The following is a 19,864-nucleotide window of genomic DNA, read 5'->3' as shown; positions in this document are numbered from 1 at the left end:
CGATTTACATTGCTAATCACCGTATATCTTATATTACTGCAATCCTCACTACGTAATGTACATCACTTAACCATACTACGACTACGGTAAATTTTGATATGCATCTTAAAAGTTTACAATTAGAGCAAAGGGCAACAAGCCTCAAGGCCATCAATCCGTGGCAGACTGTGTTCAAAAAGCATGTAAAGTGGGTGGGTATAGATGGGTATGGCATCCCGAAAGTCACCATGGACGGGTGTGGGTGGGTGAAGCCCGTCCGAGTAAAGCATGGGTACCGAACATTGGCGGAGCCAAGGGGGGGCACGTGCCCCCCCTAAAAAAATGAGAAAAAAAAAAAGGAATATAGAGATAAAACCAAGTTCGAAATTTCAAAAATTAAATCGGAGACCATATGAACTCTGATTTCAGCAAACTTACAATCGAACTGAACGTGTCGAAAATGCGAACACAACGACACCAAATTCGACTCAATCCGAACCCAAATGACTCCAAATCAAATACTCAAAGCATATTTAGAAGGTTTAAACCATAATTTGGATTATCAAAAGGTTTCCAAATATGACATGCTTATAGTCGAATTGAGCGGCTAGACGAGATGAATCCAACGAGCCCAAGATCGTTGAATTCTGATATCACTATGACATTTAAATGACCAATAAACGGTCCACGATAAAAAAATTTAAGATCGACCGTCCATTTAAATCACTCTCAATTTAATTTCCTATTCATTTATATTTTTTTTCCTAGGTTTATATTAGCCTAATCATGTATTGATTCGATCTTAAAAAGATTTTATGATTTGTTTTTGTGCAATGAGATTTTTAATATTACATATTTAGTTAATATATTGAATTCATTCTAGCAATAATCAAGTGATTTGATGATTGGAAATCATATTGTGAAAAAAAAAAATTAAGTCACTATCAAAGTTTTATCATTTTTAAAACTGATTATTTTGATCCCAAGTCCAGATGTAAAAAATTGAAGGAAAATAAAAAATAATAATTTAGGCTCCCCTTAAATACATTTTCTGACTCCGCCACTGGTACCGAACTAGGACCCCATGTAGAGCTTTGTTGTCCACCCTCATTATTCGTTCATAAAAAAAAAAAAAAAAAAAAAAAAAAAAAAAAAACTTCTAGCAATATTGGGTTAGCGTATGATAATGACGCATAATATAGATAATATAGATGTATCTAAAGCAACAATCATCTGCAGTGTTGCATAAAGTAATAATTTGTTCTAAGATTTTGTAACCGCCTTTGAAATTTTTATCAGCAACCGTCAATACACGCCAGAAATTAGTACGTATGGGTCCGGATGCAGCTCTCGTCCGGATTTTAATGTGTACAAGCCAAAAGTCCGTGAAGAAATTGGTATAAAAGGAAATGGGCATGGAGAAAGCGTGGAAAATTTTTAGCGGAAGAAAAAGAGAAATTTTATTTTAGGTGCGGAATCGAGACGACGACCTAAACGCTGGCGTCGGAGAATGGTCCACGTACACGCTGCTGATCTTCGCGCCGCCCTCCAGGCTGCGGCGACCGCCTGTTACCTAAATCCTCTCCACTCATGGACTGGCGACGACCATCGCAGGAAGCGGCCCGCGGCGCGGTTTGTGGTACTGCGCTCTGCAATCCCTTCCCGGAGGCCGTTCTCTGCATCGATTGAACCCTCCACTACGGCCATTGTCGGTGGGGGCGGCGCTTTATCTTGGGTTGAGAAAGGGAAGAAACCGGAAATCTGCACTGCAGACGAGCTCCATTACGTGCCGGTTCCTGGCACTGATTGGAAGATCGCCCTCTGGCGTTATCTCCCCTCTAATGAGGTGATTGAGTAGTGTTGATTATTTTGGGCTTCTTTTGTATGATTGAGTGTTGTCGATAATTTCGGATTGTCTTCTGATGGGGATGGGTTTTTGTTCTTAGGCGCCAAAGAGGAATCACCCATTGATGCTTTTGTCCGGCGTGGGGACGAACGCGATTGGATTTGATCTATCTCCTGGAGTGAGTTATTTCTTCTATAATTTCTTTTTAGCTATTGTTCTTGTTGTATTTCGGATGAGGATTTATGAATAAGACCCATTTTTACGGAGGAATTTCTCTGGGTTTGTTTGACCATACGCTCATTACTGTTTTTATCGGCCTGAGATCACATACAGAGAAGGAAAACAAACGAATTTGTTGAGATGCTTGTTCATGTATGAACAAGTATACAGCAATTGAAATGAAATTGCTGCAGATTCAGAAAGCAGAAATGCAGAGAGCAATTACATAGCAGAGAAATGAAAAACAGAGAGCTGAACTTACTATATATTGTTCATTATCTTTTCCATATACAGAGGAGGTGTATATATAAGTATAAAGGTATAATAGGGCCTGTTGTTATATATTTTTTATCATCTGTACTGATATTAGAGAGGTTGTTACATATTAAAGGCTGAGTTTTTTATATAGCCGGTGACAGTAGCAGATAGATGATTGGGGATGGTTTTAGGTAGCAGACGTTGGAGGAGAATCTTGAGTAGTGCTGCTCATCTTATTTCCTTTATCAGAATTAAAAAGTACTGTAACTGTAGGACGCTTACTCGCGCATCTCTAAAATAAGTGAGATTCTCTAGCAATTAAATGCCAGGAGTTCATCTTCAGCGACTTTTGAATTTTTGGTCTACTTTGCTTTGCAATATGAGTGAGAGTTATTTTCATTATTCTTTTTGTAGCGAATTCTTTGCTTGAGACTACCACCTTGATAATTATGATTTTTTATTCAACAAAGTTTGTTTTGGCTAGAAATCTCTTGATGATTGGGCTAAACAGTCTTGTTAAATGTCATTTATTCTGTCGCTCATCTTTATTGTTGCATTCATGATACTTAGGGCCACAAAAATGAAACTTTTATGTTCCTACCTCTACATGAAATACCTTGGTTATCAGGCACTTGTGCTGTTGGATCCAATGCTTTTCAGTATAGTCACACCAAGTCCTTATTAGAAGTTTGGATTGAGCCTACATAAATTAATAAGAAAATAAGAGAGTTAAAATATCAGTCATAGAATCTCTTTGCTTAGTTGTGATTTACATGATTCTGGAGAAAGAAGTTATGCAAAAATCCTGACAACAGAGATTTGTTAGATAAGTACATAATGAGGTCATATGTTATTTGGTTAGACAATGTGTTCATACCCGATCAATGGCCTCCTTATGTATAGGCAAACCCAAAGTCAAGGGCACATGATAGGCTATAAAAAATAATAAGAAAATTACATTATTTGTCTTAGAGTAAATTGGGCTGCTATTTGTCTTCTAGGAGAGCATTGTGGATGAAGAAGGCGAGTAATCTTGGTAGCTAATGAGTTATCCTAGGGAGAACCTTTGGCAAATTCTAGCGAGAGCTCCCACTCTTCAAGTATTTCCTCTATATGAGTAGCCAGATTCTTTGGCAAGTAGGGCTTTGTTCCTCTGAAAACTTTTTGGAGCCTTCAGACAAGTTAAATATCTGAGATTTGAGTTCCTAGTTGGACTTGTTGCTCTTGTCGAATTGTCAAGCCTTAATCTGGAGCAAGGGCGGTAGGTTACTCAAGGCATTAGGCAACTTCTAGGCTTGGTGAGTTAAGCCAGTTTATAGTAAATGAGTTGTAGAACTCAATTAATGCTTTAAAATTGACTTATTCAACATGACCTAGGTGAATATAGATGTATGCTAGTTTCACTATTATCTTACTCCGTCGAGAAGAACAAGAGAATTAATGTGAAAAGCACCCATTTTTCCATTAAACAATGCATCTATAAGGTTCTAGAAAGTTATGGCAAAGTTTTTTGCACATTTGACAAGGATTAATGGGATAACTGATATGCAATCAGACTTAAGTTTATGAATATTTGAGTAGGGTTGACCATGAATGCCCTTTGATCATTCTTCATCTTTAATGTTCAAAGCTCTACAATTTGGCCTTCAATGTTCATAAAAAATGAACAGTTTTAATCATCTCTCCAACCAACACATCTTGGAGATGCTTAAACAGAGGTTCAGGGAAGCTTTGCTGCAAAGCGACCAAAGTTATTGATGTTGTTGAACCTTCTGTTAGTTTGGAACTTGTTAGAAAAAAGGTGAAGAATGAGTTAAAAATGGCACAGATGCACGAGCTTTGCCACCAAGCACGTTGGCCGACGGGGTGACTTTGACTATAAGAAATTTTTTATAGAGAAAACCTTTGTAAAGGTTAGAGTTATCGAGGCATTAGCCTTGTGCGAGGCTAAGAAGATTGCTTCATAACTTGCTTCTGAGAACACTTTAAGCGAGACTAAGATTGCTATCAAGAAGATTTTGGGAAGGCTAAGGATGCCATTGAGAGCTTTATGACTCCTATGATGGTCCCAATAACCATGATGGATGGTCTATTTAGAGGTGGGTATTCTTCCTTGGACAAGCTTGGTTTATATTTGTAAAGTATGCATATATGTTAGCTATTTTAGCATTTTATTCAAGCTCATGTGCCAAACAAGTAATATGTGATGAGTAGAGTATTGTTCCCACGTGGATCATGAAATTACTTTTAGAATTGTAATTTTTTATTTATATTACCATTAATTTTCTTCAACAAATTGGTATAAAACTTCTAATTTTGGACTTAATGTAATTGGAGAGAAAATTAGATTCATGGTTTCATCAAAACACTCTTCTTCAATTTTCTTCAATTTCATAATATGATTTTATTATTAAATTATAGATTGTTAGTCAAGGATAAAATTTGGGTGTCTTAGTGTTGGAATGGGTAGCCATTCGGCGTTGAATGATATAGTATAGTGCCTAGGAGTTATAGGCAAAATTTGGAAATTAATTTTTTCTCGTTCTTAGGTTCGTCCTTATCACTTTTGGCTCTAATGTATCTATTTCTTCACCTGTATTTGTGATATTATTAAATAATCATAGAATTTACCCAATATTTTATATTTTTAGTTGAAAACATGTTAGAATAATAAGTTATTTAGTGAGTAAAACTGATCAAATATATTCCATTTTTCATTTGATTTTTGCACTATCATGATGTTTGAGGTCAAGTTTGGATATTGCACCTTTTGAATGAATCTATTTTGTTTATGGACCTCATTGTGAATTGGTTCTACTATGGTCTTAACAACTTTGAGTATTTTTTGCTTAATGAGTGTAGTCAATTCTCAATATTAAGTTAATGGTTGGCATCTCCTATGTCAAAATCTGTCATTTTAGTTGCAAACCAAACAAAAATATTAGTATTTAACTAGAGGGTTGTGACATACTCTTCTTTATGCTCCAGGTTAAAATAAGTGGTGACTGGCAAAGCGCACATTAGGTCGTTATCTAGGACATTATTTAATGTTATAAGAAGTTTGAAGCCCAACTCCTATTTGAATTTTTTAGTTGTAGCACCAGCCTAGACATTGTCAATTGCCTTGAGGTGGCAAGCTCGTGATTGCAACAAATTGCCTTGTTGGTGATGGTTTTTGGTCTCTTGCCAAGAATTTTACTACTGCATGTTAAGTGAAAATGATCGGCTTGAATATATTGAGGAGAGGGCAGTTAAATATTGTGTTGTAAGTTAAGGGGTTGTTGATTATGATGAAGTCAACCATATGAATATATTGTTAAATGGGAATCATGACTTGTTGCTTCTTATGCTGAACACAAATCATAAAAGAGCCCAACAGTGGACGCCAGATGAGAAGAGTAAAGCCTCATAATATAAAAAAAAAAAATGCTTAAAAATAATGTTAACCTTACTCCCTATGTTGCTCAGAATGCTTCCAGTTTGGTAATTGATTATGAGAGCTGCAACAGTGATACATTGTAAGGCTTGCCGATAAATGATTGTCAGCTTTGGTTAAGGTTATGGTAACCTTCATTGATGATGAGTGAGAAGTTGAGGCAGCATAAACCTATTTGATCAAAGTCGCTTGAGAATATATTTCCTTGATGTTTTCATCTGCGACCCTAGTTGGAATATGCATTTTCTTCTTTTTTTTCCCCCTCTTTTTGTGCATTATCTTCTTGGAGGTGGCGACAATTCTTTGTATTATGTCCGTGATCCTTGTGGAAGACACTGGCTTTGGAGATGTCACGGGCATTGAGCATTGCGTGCAATAGCAATAGCTGACAGTAGTACTAATTGTCATGAATTGCATCAACAATTTTAGTGAAGATATACTTAGAGAAGAGTACAAGTCAGGTAGTGAGTTGATAATGGGGACCTCTTTTGTGTTATAGTGTCATATGCCAAATGTCCCCTGTCGCACTGCTCAATCTGAGGACCTTAGCTATGTTAATGCTATAATGGTCAATAGTTGTTTGGCTGCTTATATGACCTATCTGACCAGTCATGCAACTTGCTCCAAAAATCTTGAGGACAATCAATTCTCCTAAAGTTCCAAAACCAGATTGTGGTGTCTTGGAAGCCATAGTTGAATTTTCATGATTATATTGTTCTATATTTATGTAGGATTTGACAAGTTTAAGCAACTAAACCAAATTCTTTTGCCGGTAAAGGCTGAATGCATATTGAAATTGACTTTCCTGGAGGCCTTGAGTAAGAGCTGCTTGGATGGCCATAAGTAGGGGCGGAGCCTGAAAATTTTTTAATGGGGGCACAACTAGCCATTAAATAACTCTCTAAATAACAATTTTCTATATTGTAATTGTAGATCTTGAGATAAGTTTTTAATAAAAAATAAAAAAATACATTCAAAATTATAGCTGTTTCTATTAAAAAGCATAGATATATCACTCTCTATCTTAGTATTTATTGAGAAATTGATATTTTTCTCATAAGATTATGTTAATAAATTGAGTTCAAATAAATTACTTTTATAGTTAAGATTATTTTGTTTGAATTGATTAAATTGAGTATTAATTTTTGAACAATAATTATAGTAATTAAATTAAATTAGTTTAAGATAATATTCCAACTTATTCTAAATTAATTATATATTAAATTTATTTGATATAATGGTTCACATTTAGTTAAAGAAAAACTCAAATAATATAAAATTATAAAATTAAGATTATTTAATTAATTTATTTACTTTCTAAAATTTATTAAATTTTTTTGTTAATTAACTTATTGCAACTTAATCTTATCTTACCTTTTTTTACAACACTCCAATGCCTTATCTTTTTTCCAACAACAACAACAACATCAAGCCTTTATCCCACTACGTGGGGTCGGCTACATGAATGGGTCATCAGGAGGCCGCCGTTTTATGTGACTAAACCATCTAAGACGACTCTCTCTAATCTTATCTTCTATTGGAGCAACTCCAACCTTTTCACGTATATGCTCATTTCGTATCCTATCTCTAAGGGTTAAGCCATTCATCCACTTGAGCATCTTCATCTCTGCCACACTTAACTTAGTATTATGCTTCTCTTTTAATGGCCAACATTCGGCACCATAAAGCATTGCAGGCCTCACCACCATCTTATAGAATTTTCCCTTAAGCATTGCAGGCCTCACCACCAGTGCCTTATCTTTTTCCCAAAAAAAAAAATTCCCAAAAAGAGTGCAGAAAGAAATAGAAAGAAAAAAGAATAGAATAGAGAAATAAAGAAGGTAGAGGGGGAGAGAGAGATAGAGAGAGGAGAGGCTTCCCACGTGATTAGCGAAAAGAAAATAAAATCCTACACGGAGGCAGAGGGATTAATTTGTTTTAGAAATTAAATTTACTGTATAAATAATCTTCTATATGCTAAGTGTTATATTAATATAACTTTAATGAGGCTGATTTTTAATTGTTGGGCTAATGAGGGTTCACACCCCAAGGCCCCCACTATAGATCCTCCCTAAACAACAAATTTCAAATCTTGCATATATAGCATCTCCTGATAGAGCTGAGTCATAAAGTGTTGGAGTTACTTATTGGACTATCATCTCAAATTTGCAAGAGCCTAAGAAATTTTTAGCAGTTTTTGTGTGTTGGGAAAAATGGGTTACAAATGGCTTCTTGGCTTGACCTCGACAAAGGAGATGCTGCCTGATAGGAGAAATGAGAACCATTTGGAGTGAAGGCACACCAAAAAGAGGGAAGGAGCATGAGGTGTGGAAGAGGGCTTCTGATGGATATTTTTAAATTCCTTTCAGAATTCCTCACAATGAATGTGATAAAGTAAGCTAATTACGTGTAAAATTGCACATTAGCCATCTAGAGTTGACTATTTTATGTTCCTTCTCCCAATTTTGCTAGATTTACAGCAACAGTTCACTTTGTTTTTTTTTTTTAATGCTTATCCATACTTATGTGGGTCTTTATTTCTTCTGTTTATATAATGCTGATATTTTCTTTTGCTAAACTCTGCCAATGTTTTTGAGAACTCAGGCTTCATTTGCTCGCCACATGTCTAAACAAGGATTTGATACATGGATTGTTGAAGTGAGAGGTGCTGGACTGAGCATACGTGCTCATGAATCAAATGAAACCATTCAATCTTCTGATAAGCCTTCCATATCAAATTTAGATTCTACTGATGAAGTAAAACTGACTGGTTATTCATCTGTGGAAGGACTTTCAGCAGTGAACATCACCCCAAAAGTAGGCCCTAAAATCTCCAAAATTAATGGAGTCAAGGGAGAGCTGGTTTCTGTGGATGAATCACAGTTAGTTACTAAGCTTACTTCTACCTTTATGAATTTAGCTGAAAGACTTTCAGGTTATTTAAATGAAGGTCAATTGAAGGCCATCTCTGAGAAGTTCCTTGAGCAGATCTCAAAACTTTTGGAAGATGCTGGATTAGCTGAACGGTTTAATGAGATTGCAGCTAAAATTTCTAGTTTGCTTGAAGCAAGGCAGAATTCTTCTGTTGCCGGCCAGCTCAGAGAACTGAGCCAGCGTCTTATAAATACAATTGAAGAAGGTCAAAAATCAGTTTCACCACAGCTGTTTGACTTGCAAGAGCGCCTGTCATCTACCATAGAAGATTTTCAGAAACAGCTTGATCTCATTGTTACATATGATTGGGATTTTGATAACTACTTGGAGGAGGATTTGCCTGCTGCGGTGAGGTGACATATCCTCTTGCTATAATGAAAATTTATGATAATCTGACCTAAAGTTCTTTGAGATCATTAATAGATGCCTGACTGGTATCTTTAACTCATTTAAATTGCAGATGGAATACATAAGAGAGCATAGTATGGTAAAAGATAGCAAATTGCTGACGATCGGTCATTCCATGGGTGGCATATTGTTATATGCTCTGTTATCAAGATGCGGTAAGATGCTTTAGTTTTGTGAATATCGGGAGATGGTGAATTTGCAGGATAGTCAATCGTTCTTAATTTCCGATTTAGTTATTGATGTTTGTCAAAGAAAGGTTTTTGTAGATCTGTCATTAATACTATTTTTCCTGAGCATTGTTATCTTAGTTACTTATGACTTCATTTGAGATAGTTTTTTTTGCTGCTTTTTAAAACAACTTTTTAGTATAAAAATTTCTTGAATTAGAAATTATTATACTAAAAAGTCATTTAAAAAACTAGCAAGAAAGTTGTCTCAAACGGAGTCCATGTCTTCACTAATTTAGGAGTTTCCATATGTAAGTTTAGGGATCATTTTCAATAATATTTTGATGGCTGAGAGCCGGAGATTTAACTGATTAAATAAGAAATCTTTGAATAAAGTCCTAATTTAATTATAAACATTGGTTAACATTTGTACTATTCATCATCATTAATATCATTAGTACCTAATTTGGTTGTACCTTTCCATCCGTTATCCCTTTTTTTCATGTGAAGAGCTTCCCCCATGTCCACTTTTATGCTTTTTCTACTGTCTTGGCGTTCGAAGTTGTGTGCTATTATTGTCTTTGAATATGGATATAGTTCTTGAATCTGTACAAACGCCAATCGATATAGTTTTTGCCAATTATGAAAATGTTGGCTCAATGAAAGCCTATTTCTTCTAGAAACTATATCCCGTCAGTTCCTAAAATTGAGTTGACGTGTAGTATTAAAAAACTGTTAGAGCTCCTTGCTTATCAACAGGCCTAATGAGTTCCTTCATTTGAATCTGCCAGCTTCCCAAGGAAGTAAATGTGGATTGGCAGCCATTGTCACTTTAGCAGCATCAGTTGATTACACCACTTCAAAATCTTCACTGAAATTGTTGCTGCCTCTTGTAAGTGCAATAAAATCCTGTATTGAAATTGATAGGAATCTTCCAAGTATGGATGAACTAACTTCAGCCAAATTTGTGGTTCAGGCGGACCCTGCACAGGCTCTCAATGTCCCAGTTGTACCTTTAGGAGCACTAATGACTGCTGCATATCCTCTGTCATCTCGTCCACCATATGTTTTGTCATGGGTTACCAGTCAGGTTTCTGCACAAGACATGATGCTTCCAGAGTTATATGAGAAGCTTGTTTTAAATAACTTCTGTAAGTATACTCTCCAAGAAGGTTTCTGTTGAAAAACTCGTGTGATTCAATGAGTTTATTGAACTAAAATTTGGTAGTTTCTCCACTTAATTGCCGATGTATAATAGTATAGATGTTGAATAGGGATTGATTTTAGAGATTTTTTTCCCCTTAAAAATTAGTGTTAGATAAACTGTTGGAGTTTGACTTAAATTTGAAAAACATGATTGGAGGATGCACAATTGTATCCCACAAGTTGATGATTGTTGTATTTGAATGGATCAATAAGATAAAATGTGTTTCCTTGCTATAAAATTTTAGGTCTATTGGAGTTTGCATACAATGTGATTTTATTTAAAGAACTTTTATGAATTCACATTGATTATAAGTCATATGAATCTTATGTGGAATGGATTGTTGGGTTTATTTATCCGTGTCGACGCATATATATATATTAGAAGTTAAAGATATTTGTTTAAAGGCAAATAGGCTTGACTCAATTGGGAAGTCCACCTAACCTAAAATTTATTATCTTTGAATCTGCTCCAACTTGAATTAATCTGTAATCGACATCTTTGAACTTGAATCGAACCTGGCTCAATCTAACTCGACATGTTACAGTCGCTAGTTGCATACGAATGAGTGTGATGTGATGCCAACATACGAAAACAAGAATTGCACTTTAGAGATTAATAAGAGGTTATCAACTTTGCAATGTTAACAATAAAGTCTAGCTTACTCAAGTAGAGTTCAAGAAAAAATCATGAAAGATTAAACCATGGTAATTGATTACACTTGAGAATTACTAGAGCCTTGCCAAATAATAACCAAAAGAAACCCATATAATGCAAATAGCTATGATAAGCAGAAGCTTCATGTTTAAAATATAGATCCTTCACCTTGAATACCTTCACTCGCTCTTGAAAGTGGTGGCTAGCGGAAGAGGATCGTAAGTAGACTCAGCGATGCCACTAGTAGACAGGTGATGCCGAGAGGGCTTGTCGCCGGGGAAGAAGCCGGGGTTGGAGGAGCGGGTGGATGGCCGTCGATAGTCCACTCGGAGTCTGAAAATTGCTCGTCGATGATGGGCACAAGGATGGGGAGAATTAGATCCAAGTAATCTCCAATTGTGTCGTCGTGTTCAAATCCCACGTCGAAGAATGGAGATCGTAGGATTTTGATATTACCGTAGGCGTCGCACACAAGTCCCCATTCAAGTTCAGGATCCGCCATGCATTCTTGTTGGGAGTTGAGGTAGCATTCGAGAAGAAGAAGGGAGGTGGAAGGTGGCGGCTTGGAGTGGAGAAGGTTGGTCGGCGTGAAGGATAGGGGAAATCGGCTAGGTTGGAGAGGCTATGAGATAATTTCAGTAAAAATTGAAATTATTTTAGGTTGTAGTAGATTGGAGGGAATAATTTGAAAATTTCAAATTAATTCCAAAAGGAGAGGGGGGGGGGGCGGTAATGGGAGAGGAATCTTGGCTGATTTGTGGAGCTATTAATGTGATTTGGAGAGAGAAAGGAGCCCAATAAGGGGGCCGGCCAAAATAGAGAAGTGGCTGCTGGCCGGCGGGTTGGGGCTGCAGGCTGGTGGCCTGGGCAGTCCAGGAGGGACGGCGACAGTGAGCAAGGGAGGGGGAGGTTGTGGGGAAAATTCTAGGGATCCAAAGAATGAAATTCCAATCTCCCACAAGTGACTTCAATCCAACTCTCCACAACGACGACTTGATCAAGAGAAATAAAAAAGAAAAACGGAGGACAAGAAAACCTAGAAATCACAAAGAGATCTAGTTTCTCCTACGAACTCACTAAGAGATCGAGGAGGTTTGCACTCACAAAGAGAACATGAAATGTAACTTTTCATTCATCCCAAATTGAAATTACAATGCATGGGGATTGGGGCCTCATATAAATAGGCCAAAATGAAATAACAAGAAATGACACAAATGCTCGTCCGGGCTACATAAGCGACTCGATGCCCATAGGGGCAAACTAGGAAACATGAAATACAATCATAAAATAAAATGCAAATCTATCAGCAGTAGAGGCTCTGGATCGTGGCCGTCGATCTGCGTCTTCGTCGATGGTACATGTGTTGAAATCTGATGTCCTCATCATTCTCCCCAGGTGGGAGAAAACTCGACCCCGTCGAGTAGGTGTCTCTAGAAGTCTCGTACCACTCTAGTAAGTCGGGGTCCAATCTCTGTAGCTCATCTCGGTCAATCTACACGTTCTCCATCTCCGGCTTTCCTGCCCATTGAACCAGGTACCTTCGGCGACCACCGTCTTTAGTGGAAATGATTTCATCGCTAAGTACTGCCTCAATCCTCCCTGCAGTAGGTAAAGTGGGAATTTTTGGGAGAGGGAGTAGGCTGGGGATCTCACCAGGTGGGGACTCACAAGGCTTATCATGTAATGGATTGGTGGGGTTAAAATCTGGACCCTCATATGTTACAAGATCTTCAATGTTAAAAGTGAGGCTAAAGTTAAGACCTTCGGGAAAGTCTAGCACATAAGCATTACTGTTTATTTTGGAAATTATTCTGAAGGGTCCCGCGCTTCTTGCGTGTAATTTCTTAACGGTCCCTTGCGGGAACCGCTCCGGACGAATCCGAACCATCACATAATCTCGCACTTCAAATTCTTTAAACCTTCTCTTGAGGTCCGCAGTGAGTTTATATTTAGCATTGCTTAGTTTAATTCTTGTATTAATGTCTTTGTGCAATTCATGTAAATGCGATGCAAATGCAGATGCTGACTCAGATGCTCTAGACTTAGGACCCATGGGAATTAGATCTATAGGTTGCTTGGGTTGGTATCCGTACACAATCTCAGCTGGACTCAGACCCGTAGTTCGGTTGACGGAGTTGTTATAGGAAAATTCAGCAATGGGTAACTTAGAATCCCAATCTCTAAGGTTTTCACCTACTAAAGTTTTTAAGAGATTTCCTAAGCTCCTATTAACAACCTCGGTTTGCCCATCGGTCTGGGGGTGGAAGGCTGTGGAAAACTGTAATTTCGTGCCCATCTTATGCCACAGTGTTTTCAAAAAATAACTCGTGAACTTAACATCTCTATCGGAAACAATGGTCTTAGGTAACCCATGAAGTCTAACAATCTCATCAAAGTAAAGCTTAACAACCCGGGATGCATCAAAAGTTTTAGAACAGGGGAGGAAATGGGCCATTTTTTAGAATCGATCAACGACAACACTAACAGAATCGTGCTTCCTAATGGTCTTGGGCAATCCTAGTACGAAATCCATACTTACATCCTGCCAAGGGCAATTGGGCACGGGGAGTGGAGTGTAGAGGCCCGTACTTTGCTTTCGTTATTTGGCCAACTGGCAGGTGTGACATCTCCTTAAAAGTTTGCTAACGTCGCGCTTGAGGTTGGGCCAATAGAATCGATTTTCTAGCGCAACAATAGTTTTGGCTTGACCGAAGTGGCCAGCTAAGCCTCCAGCATGTAACTCCCATACTAGAAATTCCCGTAGAGAAGTGTTGGGAATACAAAGTTTTTGTGACTTGAACAGATAGCCATCTTCTACAAGAAAATCCTTCATTATTCTCTCTTCTCTGTCGGTTAGTAGAGAGTATGTTTCTTTAAAGTCAGGGCAGTCCAAGTAATCCTCCTAAAGCCGCTCAAAACCAATTACCTCCGTTCTCATTTCTTGGGTAACCATCATTCGACGGCTAAGAGCATCCGTGACTTTATTCTCAACTCCCGCTTTATGTCTAATCGTGTAAGTATACTCTTGCATGAATTCAACCCAACGGCCGTGACGAGCATTTAGGTTCTTCTGAGAATTAATGTAGCGCAAGGCCTCGTGGTCTGAAAATATCACAAATTCCTGAGGCAAAAGGTAGTGCCTCCAGTATCTTAGAGATTGGATAATTGCATAAAACTCTTTATCGTAGGTAGAGTATCGCTGTCGAATGTCGTTCAATTTCTCACTGAAGTAGACAACAGGGTGCCCTTCTTGCGATAAAACTCCTCCTATACCCAGGCCTGATGCGTCACAGGTTACCTCAAAAACTTTGGAAAAATCAGGAAGACGCATGATAGGTGATTCCATCATTTTTCTTTTAATCTCATCAAAGGCCTTGCTGGCATTTATTGTTCAATGGAAATCTTCTTTCTTCAGACAATCAGTTATGAGTGCTACTATCGTGCTGAAATTTCTGATAAATCTCCTATGGAAAGTGGGCAATCCATGAAAACTTCGAACATCTCTAATATTTTTGGGTTCAGGCCACTCGTTAATTGCTCGCACCTTCTCGGGGTCGACTGAAATCCCTTGAGGGGATATGATAAATCCTAGAAAAGTGACACGGTCTGTGAGGAACACACTTCTTAGGGTTGGCATACAATTGTTCTTTCCTCAAAATTTCACAGACTTGAGTCAGGTGATTTAAATGTAAGTCCACCGAACTACTATAGATTAGGATGTCATCAAAATATACCACAACGAATTTTCCTAAAAATGTTCACAAAACTTGAGTCATAACTCTCATGAACGTGCTAGGAGCGTTACTAAGACCAAACGGCATGACCATCCATTCAAACAACCCATCTTTAGTTTTAAAAGCCGTCTTCCATTTACCCCGGGGCGGATTCTGATTTGATGGTAACCACTCTTAAGATCGATCTTGGAAAAGAGGGTGGCTCCAATCATCATGTCTAACATGTCATCCAGTCGGGGAATGGGGAATCTATACTTGACAGTATCTTATTGATAGCGCGGCTATCAACACACATTCGCCAAGAACCGTCCTTCTTGGGAGTCAGAAGTGCAGGAACAGCACATGGGCTAAGGCTCTCTTTGATGAACCCTCGTTGCAGGAGTTCATCTACTTGTTTCTTTAGTTCAGAATGTTTAGTTGGGTTCATACGGTAGTAAGGAAGGTTGGGTAGAGAAGCTCTAGGTACCAAGTCTATTGTGTGTTGTATGTCCTGTAGAGGGGGCAGTTGGTTAGACAAGTCTTCAGGGAAAACATCAGAAAAGGTTTTAACTTTTAAGGAGTGGGCGGACCTCTTCAGGAATGGGTTCACCTACTTCTTCATTGGTTTCCCGAGCCACTAGGGCGTACATGGTGGTTCCTTGGTTGATCTCATCTTCTACTTCCTTTGCAGTCAGGAGGTGTAGCCCTTTGCTTTATTTGGCAGGGGTAGGCTTGGCTTCCGTCTTGTGGGGCTTAGGTTGAGAAGGTATTAACTTGATTTTCTTCCCGTTATGTTCAAACACGCAGGTGTTCGTTCTCCCATAAATATGAACGTCATTGTCAAATAACCAAGGGCGACCAAGGATGATTTGACCTACGTCCATGGTCAAAACATCACACAAAATCTTTTCCTTATATCCCACAAATTCTATAGGAATAAGGCTCCGATCCTTAATTTCTATGGTAGTCGATTTAATCCAATAAACCTTATACTAATTTGGGTGAGGGGTCATTTTGAGTTTAAGTTTGGAATCCATCGCCGAAGAGGCTGCATTGATACAATTTCCACTGTCTACAATAACTTTGCAGCTCTTTCTCCAATCTTAATAAAGGTATGAAAAATGGAGGTCCTTCGCCAATCATCACTTGGCTTCGGTTGGGACAACGCACATCGAACAACTTGTAAGGTAACAGGTTCGTCCTCAGTGAAGGAGTCTTCTTCCTCATCAACATGATGAATCAAATCAGTTTCAGGTTCGTCCTCGTCTTCATCCACTTCTTCAATTATGGTGACCTTATAGGGACTAGAACATTGCGAAGCAATGTGCCCATACCCTTGACACCTATAACACTTGGTTCCTAAAGTGGGCTTGGAAGTGTCACGTTCGGGGGCTTTACCTTTAAGGTTCGTGCGAGGTGGGGCCGAACTAGCAGTGGGTCGGCTCGCCATAGAACCCGAGGGTCGGTTTTGGGGTTGTTCAGATGAGGTCCTATAAGAAGTTGAGCGGGAGTCAAAATGTTTCGTTTGGGAATGGGCCCTAGACTCCTCGAGGTCGAGAACTAGGCTGCAGGCTGCTTCTAACGAGTCTACTCTAGTAAAAAGTTCAGTTCAAAGATCTTCCCTAAGGCTAGCTCTAAACATGGACAGGATTTGCGTTGGGGTAGCCGACTCCTCGCCGTTGCAACGAATCAGGAAATCGTCGAAGGCAGAGATGTAGTCTTTAATGGGCTTCCTCCCTTGGGTCAGTCTGTTCCACTTATCAAGGAGCTTAGAGTAGTAGGATGGAGGGATGTATTTTCTCCTAAGTTCTTGCTTCATAGTTCTCCAATCTGTAATAGGATGTACTTAGCGGTGAAATCATTTTCACTAAAGATGGTGGTCGCCGAAGGTACCTGGTTCAATGGGCAGGAAAGCCGGAGACGGAGAACGTGTGGATTGACCGAGATGAGCTACAGAGATTGGATCCCGACTTACTTGAGTGGTACGAGACTTCTATAGACACCTACTCGGCGGGGTCGAGTTTTCTCCCACCTGGGGAGAATGATGAGGACATCCGATTTCGACACGTGTACCATCGACGGAGACGCAGATCGACGGCCACGATCCAAAGCCTCTACTTCTGATAGATTTGCATTTTATTTTATGATTGTATTTATTGTTTCCTAGTTTGCCCCTATGGGCATCGAGTCGCTTATGTAGCCCGGATGGCATTTGTGTCATTTCTTGTTATTTCATTCAAGTATGTAGCCCGGCGGCCTGGGCAGTCCAGGAGGGACGGCGGCAGTGAGCAAGGGAGGGGGAGGTTGTGGGGAAAATTCTAGGGATCCAAAGAATGAAATTCCAATCTCCCACAAGTGACTTCAATCCAACTCTCCGCAACGACGACTTGATCAAGAGAAATAAAAAAGAAAAACGAAGGACAAGAAAACCTAGAACTCACAAAGAGATATAGTTTCTCCTATGAACTCACTAAGAGATCGAGGAGGTTTGCACTCACAAAGAGAACATGAAATGTAACTTTTCATTCATCCCAAACTGAAATTACAATGCATGGGGCCTCATATAAATAGGCCAAAATGAAATAACAAGAAATGACACAAATGCCCGTCTGGGCTACGTAAGCGACTCGATGCTCATAGGGGCAAACTATTAAACAGGAAATACAATCATAAAATAAAATGCAAATATATCAGAAGTAGAGGCTCTGAATCGTGGCCGTCGATCTGCGTCTTCGTCGATAGTACACGTGTCGAAATCTGATGTCCTCATCAGAGTGATTTGTTCTTCTTTTTTTTTTTTCTGGCCCATAATTTATGTTGTGTGGAAATGATTGTTTCAGTCTTTTATCATTTGAATTCTCATGCAACTCAGTAAAATACTGAAATTCATCTGTTATAGACAGTTTAGCTTAGGTTTAAGTAAATTGCTATTAAAGACGGTGATTAACACCATTTACCAATAGAAGAATTAATTTTACAAAAAACCTTTTATTATGCATTGTTTTGGCCAAAATCCTGGAATTTGTAAACATCGTGCCGACAAGTATAGAAGTGCTATTGTCCAAGCTTCTTGCCAGCAGAACTTAGTAAATTCCCTGGAATCTTTTCTTCATTTTTAGCAGGTTTCTTGCAGATCCTTCTCCTCATAATTATTGTAATCCTTTTCCACATTGTTTAGGAAAAGGAGTTTTCTCGCTGATCTTCTTCTAACATCTTATGGAGTTTTATGCACTATCATTGTAATCTGAACAGAAATTATTTGTTTTGTTCCCTTTTTCTATTAAATTTCTCCAAGTCCTGTTTCTTTCTAGTGCAGAAAACTTCTTGCAGAGGTCTGTCATTATCTCTACTCCTTTGTTTTGTAAAATTTACTATGCTTTTCAGGTACCATACCCGCCAAGGTTATCCTGCAGCTAACATCAGCATTTCGGGAGGGAGGACTGCGCAATCGAACAGGCAATTTCTCTTACAAGGACAACCTGCACAAATGTGATGTCCCTGTTCTTGCACTTGCAGGAGACCAAGATCTAATCTGCCCTCCTGAAGCAGTATATGGTGCAGTTCATCGGAACTTTTACTCCAGTAACTTATATGATCTATAGCTGTTTTTTTTCACTAATTATCTTCGCTTCAATCTGAATTTACAGAGACAGTCAAGCTCATTCCTGAGTTAAAGGTTTCTTACAAAGTATTTGGGAAACCAGATGGCCCACATTATGCTCATTATGACTTGGTCGGAGGGCGACTGGTATGTAATAGCCCTTACTGTGGGGAAATTATTAGGTCCGGATATCCAATTAAAATTTGACACGTGGATTGCGCTTTGAATGTGCTTTTTGACTGCACTTTACCTGCGCTTTTGATACGCTTAACTTAAAATTCTGCGAACACGTGTACATTCTACATGTCAATATTTTATTGGGGTTTAGATGTATCTCTACATCCGGTATCCGGATCTAATAATTTTTTCTTACCGTGACGAGTTCCTACAAAAGTGTTAATCTTTTCTCACTGACATCTACGCTCATCTATCCGTTCAACTTCTGCAGGCAACTAATGAAGTATATCCATGCATCATAAACTTCCTATGCTGTCATGATGAACTGACCTGTGAACTTTCGGACTAAGTTATTTTTCCAAAAGGTTAGTCTATATTCAGAAATCATCTTTGTAGGAAAATAATAATAATAATAATACATGCAATTTTTCCTGAAAGCTCTGTTCCATGCAAATTAGCTGTATCTTCTTCATTTTAGGTTCGTCTTTCTTACTGCTTCTTAAAACAATTTTTTAGTTAAAAAATTAAATTTTTTGAATTAAAAAGCTGATTTAAGAAACAGTAAGAAAGCCGTCCCAAAGAAGTCTTTTATTATTTCCAACACCGTTCTTAGACATCTGTTCGATATTGTTACTGTGGCTTGGTTTGGGAGGGCTTTCTTACTGCTTCTTAAAGTAGCTTTCTAGTAAAAAAAAATTAATTTTTGTACTAAGCTGCTTTAAGAAATAATAAGAAAGCCGTAAGCCGTTTGCTTCATACCACTCACGTTAAGAGGGTAAAAATAGGTATTGTTAGCTAATGATAAAATTGGATCCTGAAAACCATAGGATATTGCTTTATTGTTATTTCTTCTTTATGTTCAGTATATGACTTGATTAGTAATAAATTTGATTTGTTTGATTTTTTTTTTTTTTTTGCAGATAACTGCTAGTGGAGCCTTTTGTGACCTTGTTGATATGCAAGCTGGTGGCGATTTTATTTTATTTGCCACATTATAGTAATGTTATAATTGCATTTTTAATATCGTATAATTATAAATTCTTGTATTTATTAAAATATATCATTGGATTGATGCACTGATACAGAAACCATATGACTACATCACATATTCATTCTGAAAATATATGACATTGGCATATATTGACATGACAGATTTATTTTGGACGGCCGAGATTAAATTCAATATTTTGATTAGAAGTTATTCTGAACTTAATTTCTGTCAACCAAATTGAATCGTATATAGACCAAAAATTTTAATTTTTTAA

At 38.1% G+C, this 19,864-nt stretch overlaps 1 protein-coding gene across 1 annotated transcript; it reads left to right on the top strand.

Moving 5' to 3' along the window:
• The first annotated feature begins 1,397 nt into the window (after positions 1 to 1,397).
• Positions 1,398 to 19,748, top strand: LOC110110065. The gene is made up of 10 exons (XM_020841369.2): positions 1,398 to 1,825; positions 1,926 to 2,003; positions 8,343 to 9,020; positions 9,133 to 9,235; positions 10,039 to 10,139; positions 10,224 to 10,398; positions 18,206 to 18,376; positions 18,469 to 18,569; positions 18,871 to 18,964; positions 19,520 to 19,748. The coding sequence occupies exons 1-9, from the start codon at positions 1,490 to 1,492 to the stop codon at positions 18,946 to 18,948; spliced, it is 1,821 nt and encodes a 606-aa protein (XP_020697028.1). The 5' UTR covers positions 1,398 to 1,489; the 3' UTR covers positions 18,949 to 18,964; positions 19,520 to 19,748.
• Positions 19,749 to 19,864: the final 116 nt, after the last annotated feature.

The sequence above is a fragment of the Dendrobium catenatum genome, unplaced genomic scaffold, assembly GCF_001605985.2.
Source record: "Dendrobium catenatum unplaced genomic scaffold, ASM160598v2 fragScaff_scaffold_1220, whole genome shotgun sequence".
In the NCBI taxonomy this organism is placed as follows: Eukaryota; Viridiplantae; Streptophyta; class Magnoliopsida; order Asparagales; family Orchidaceae; genus Dendrobium; species Dendrobium catenatum.
This window is presented reverse-complemented; position numbering and strand designations above follow the sequence as displayed.

Bases quoted from the DNA above. Each gene is read 5' to 3' on its own strand.
- LOC110110065 (XM_020841369.2), top strand. From the start codon at position 1,490: ATGGTCCACGTACACGCTGCTGATCTTCGCGCCGCCCTCCAGGCTGCG. The intron at 9,021-9,132 runs GTGAGGTGACAT...TTTAAATTGCAG, and splicing joins AGGAGGATTTGCCTGCTGCG to ATGGAATACATAAGAGAGCA. The intron at 9,236-10,038 runs GTAAGATGCTTT...TGAATCTGCCAG, and splicing joins TGCTCTGTTATCAAGATGCG to CTTCCCAAGGAAGTAAATGT.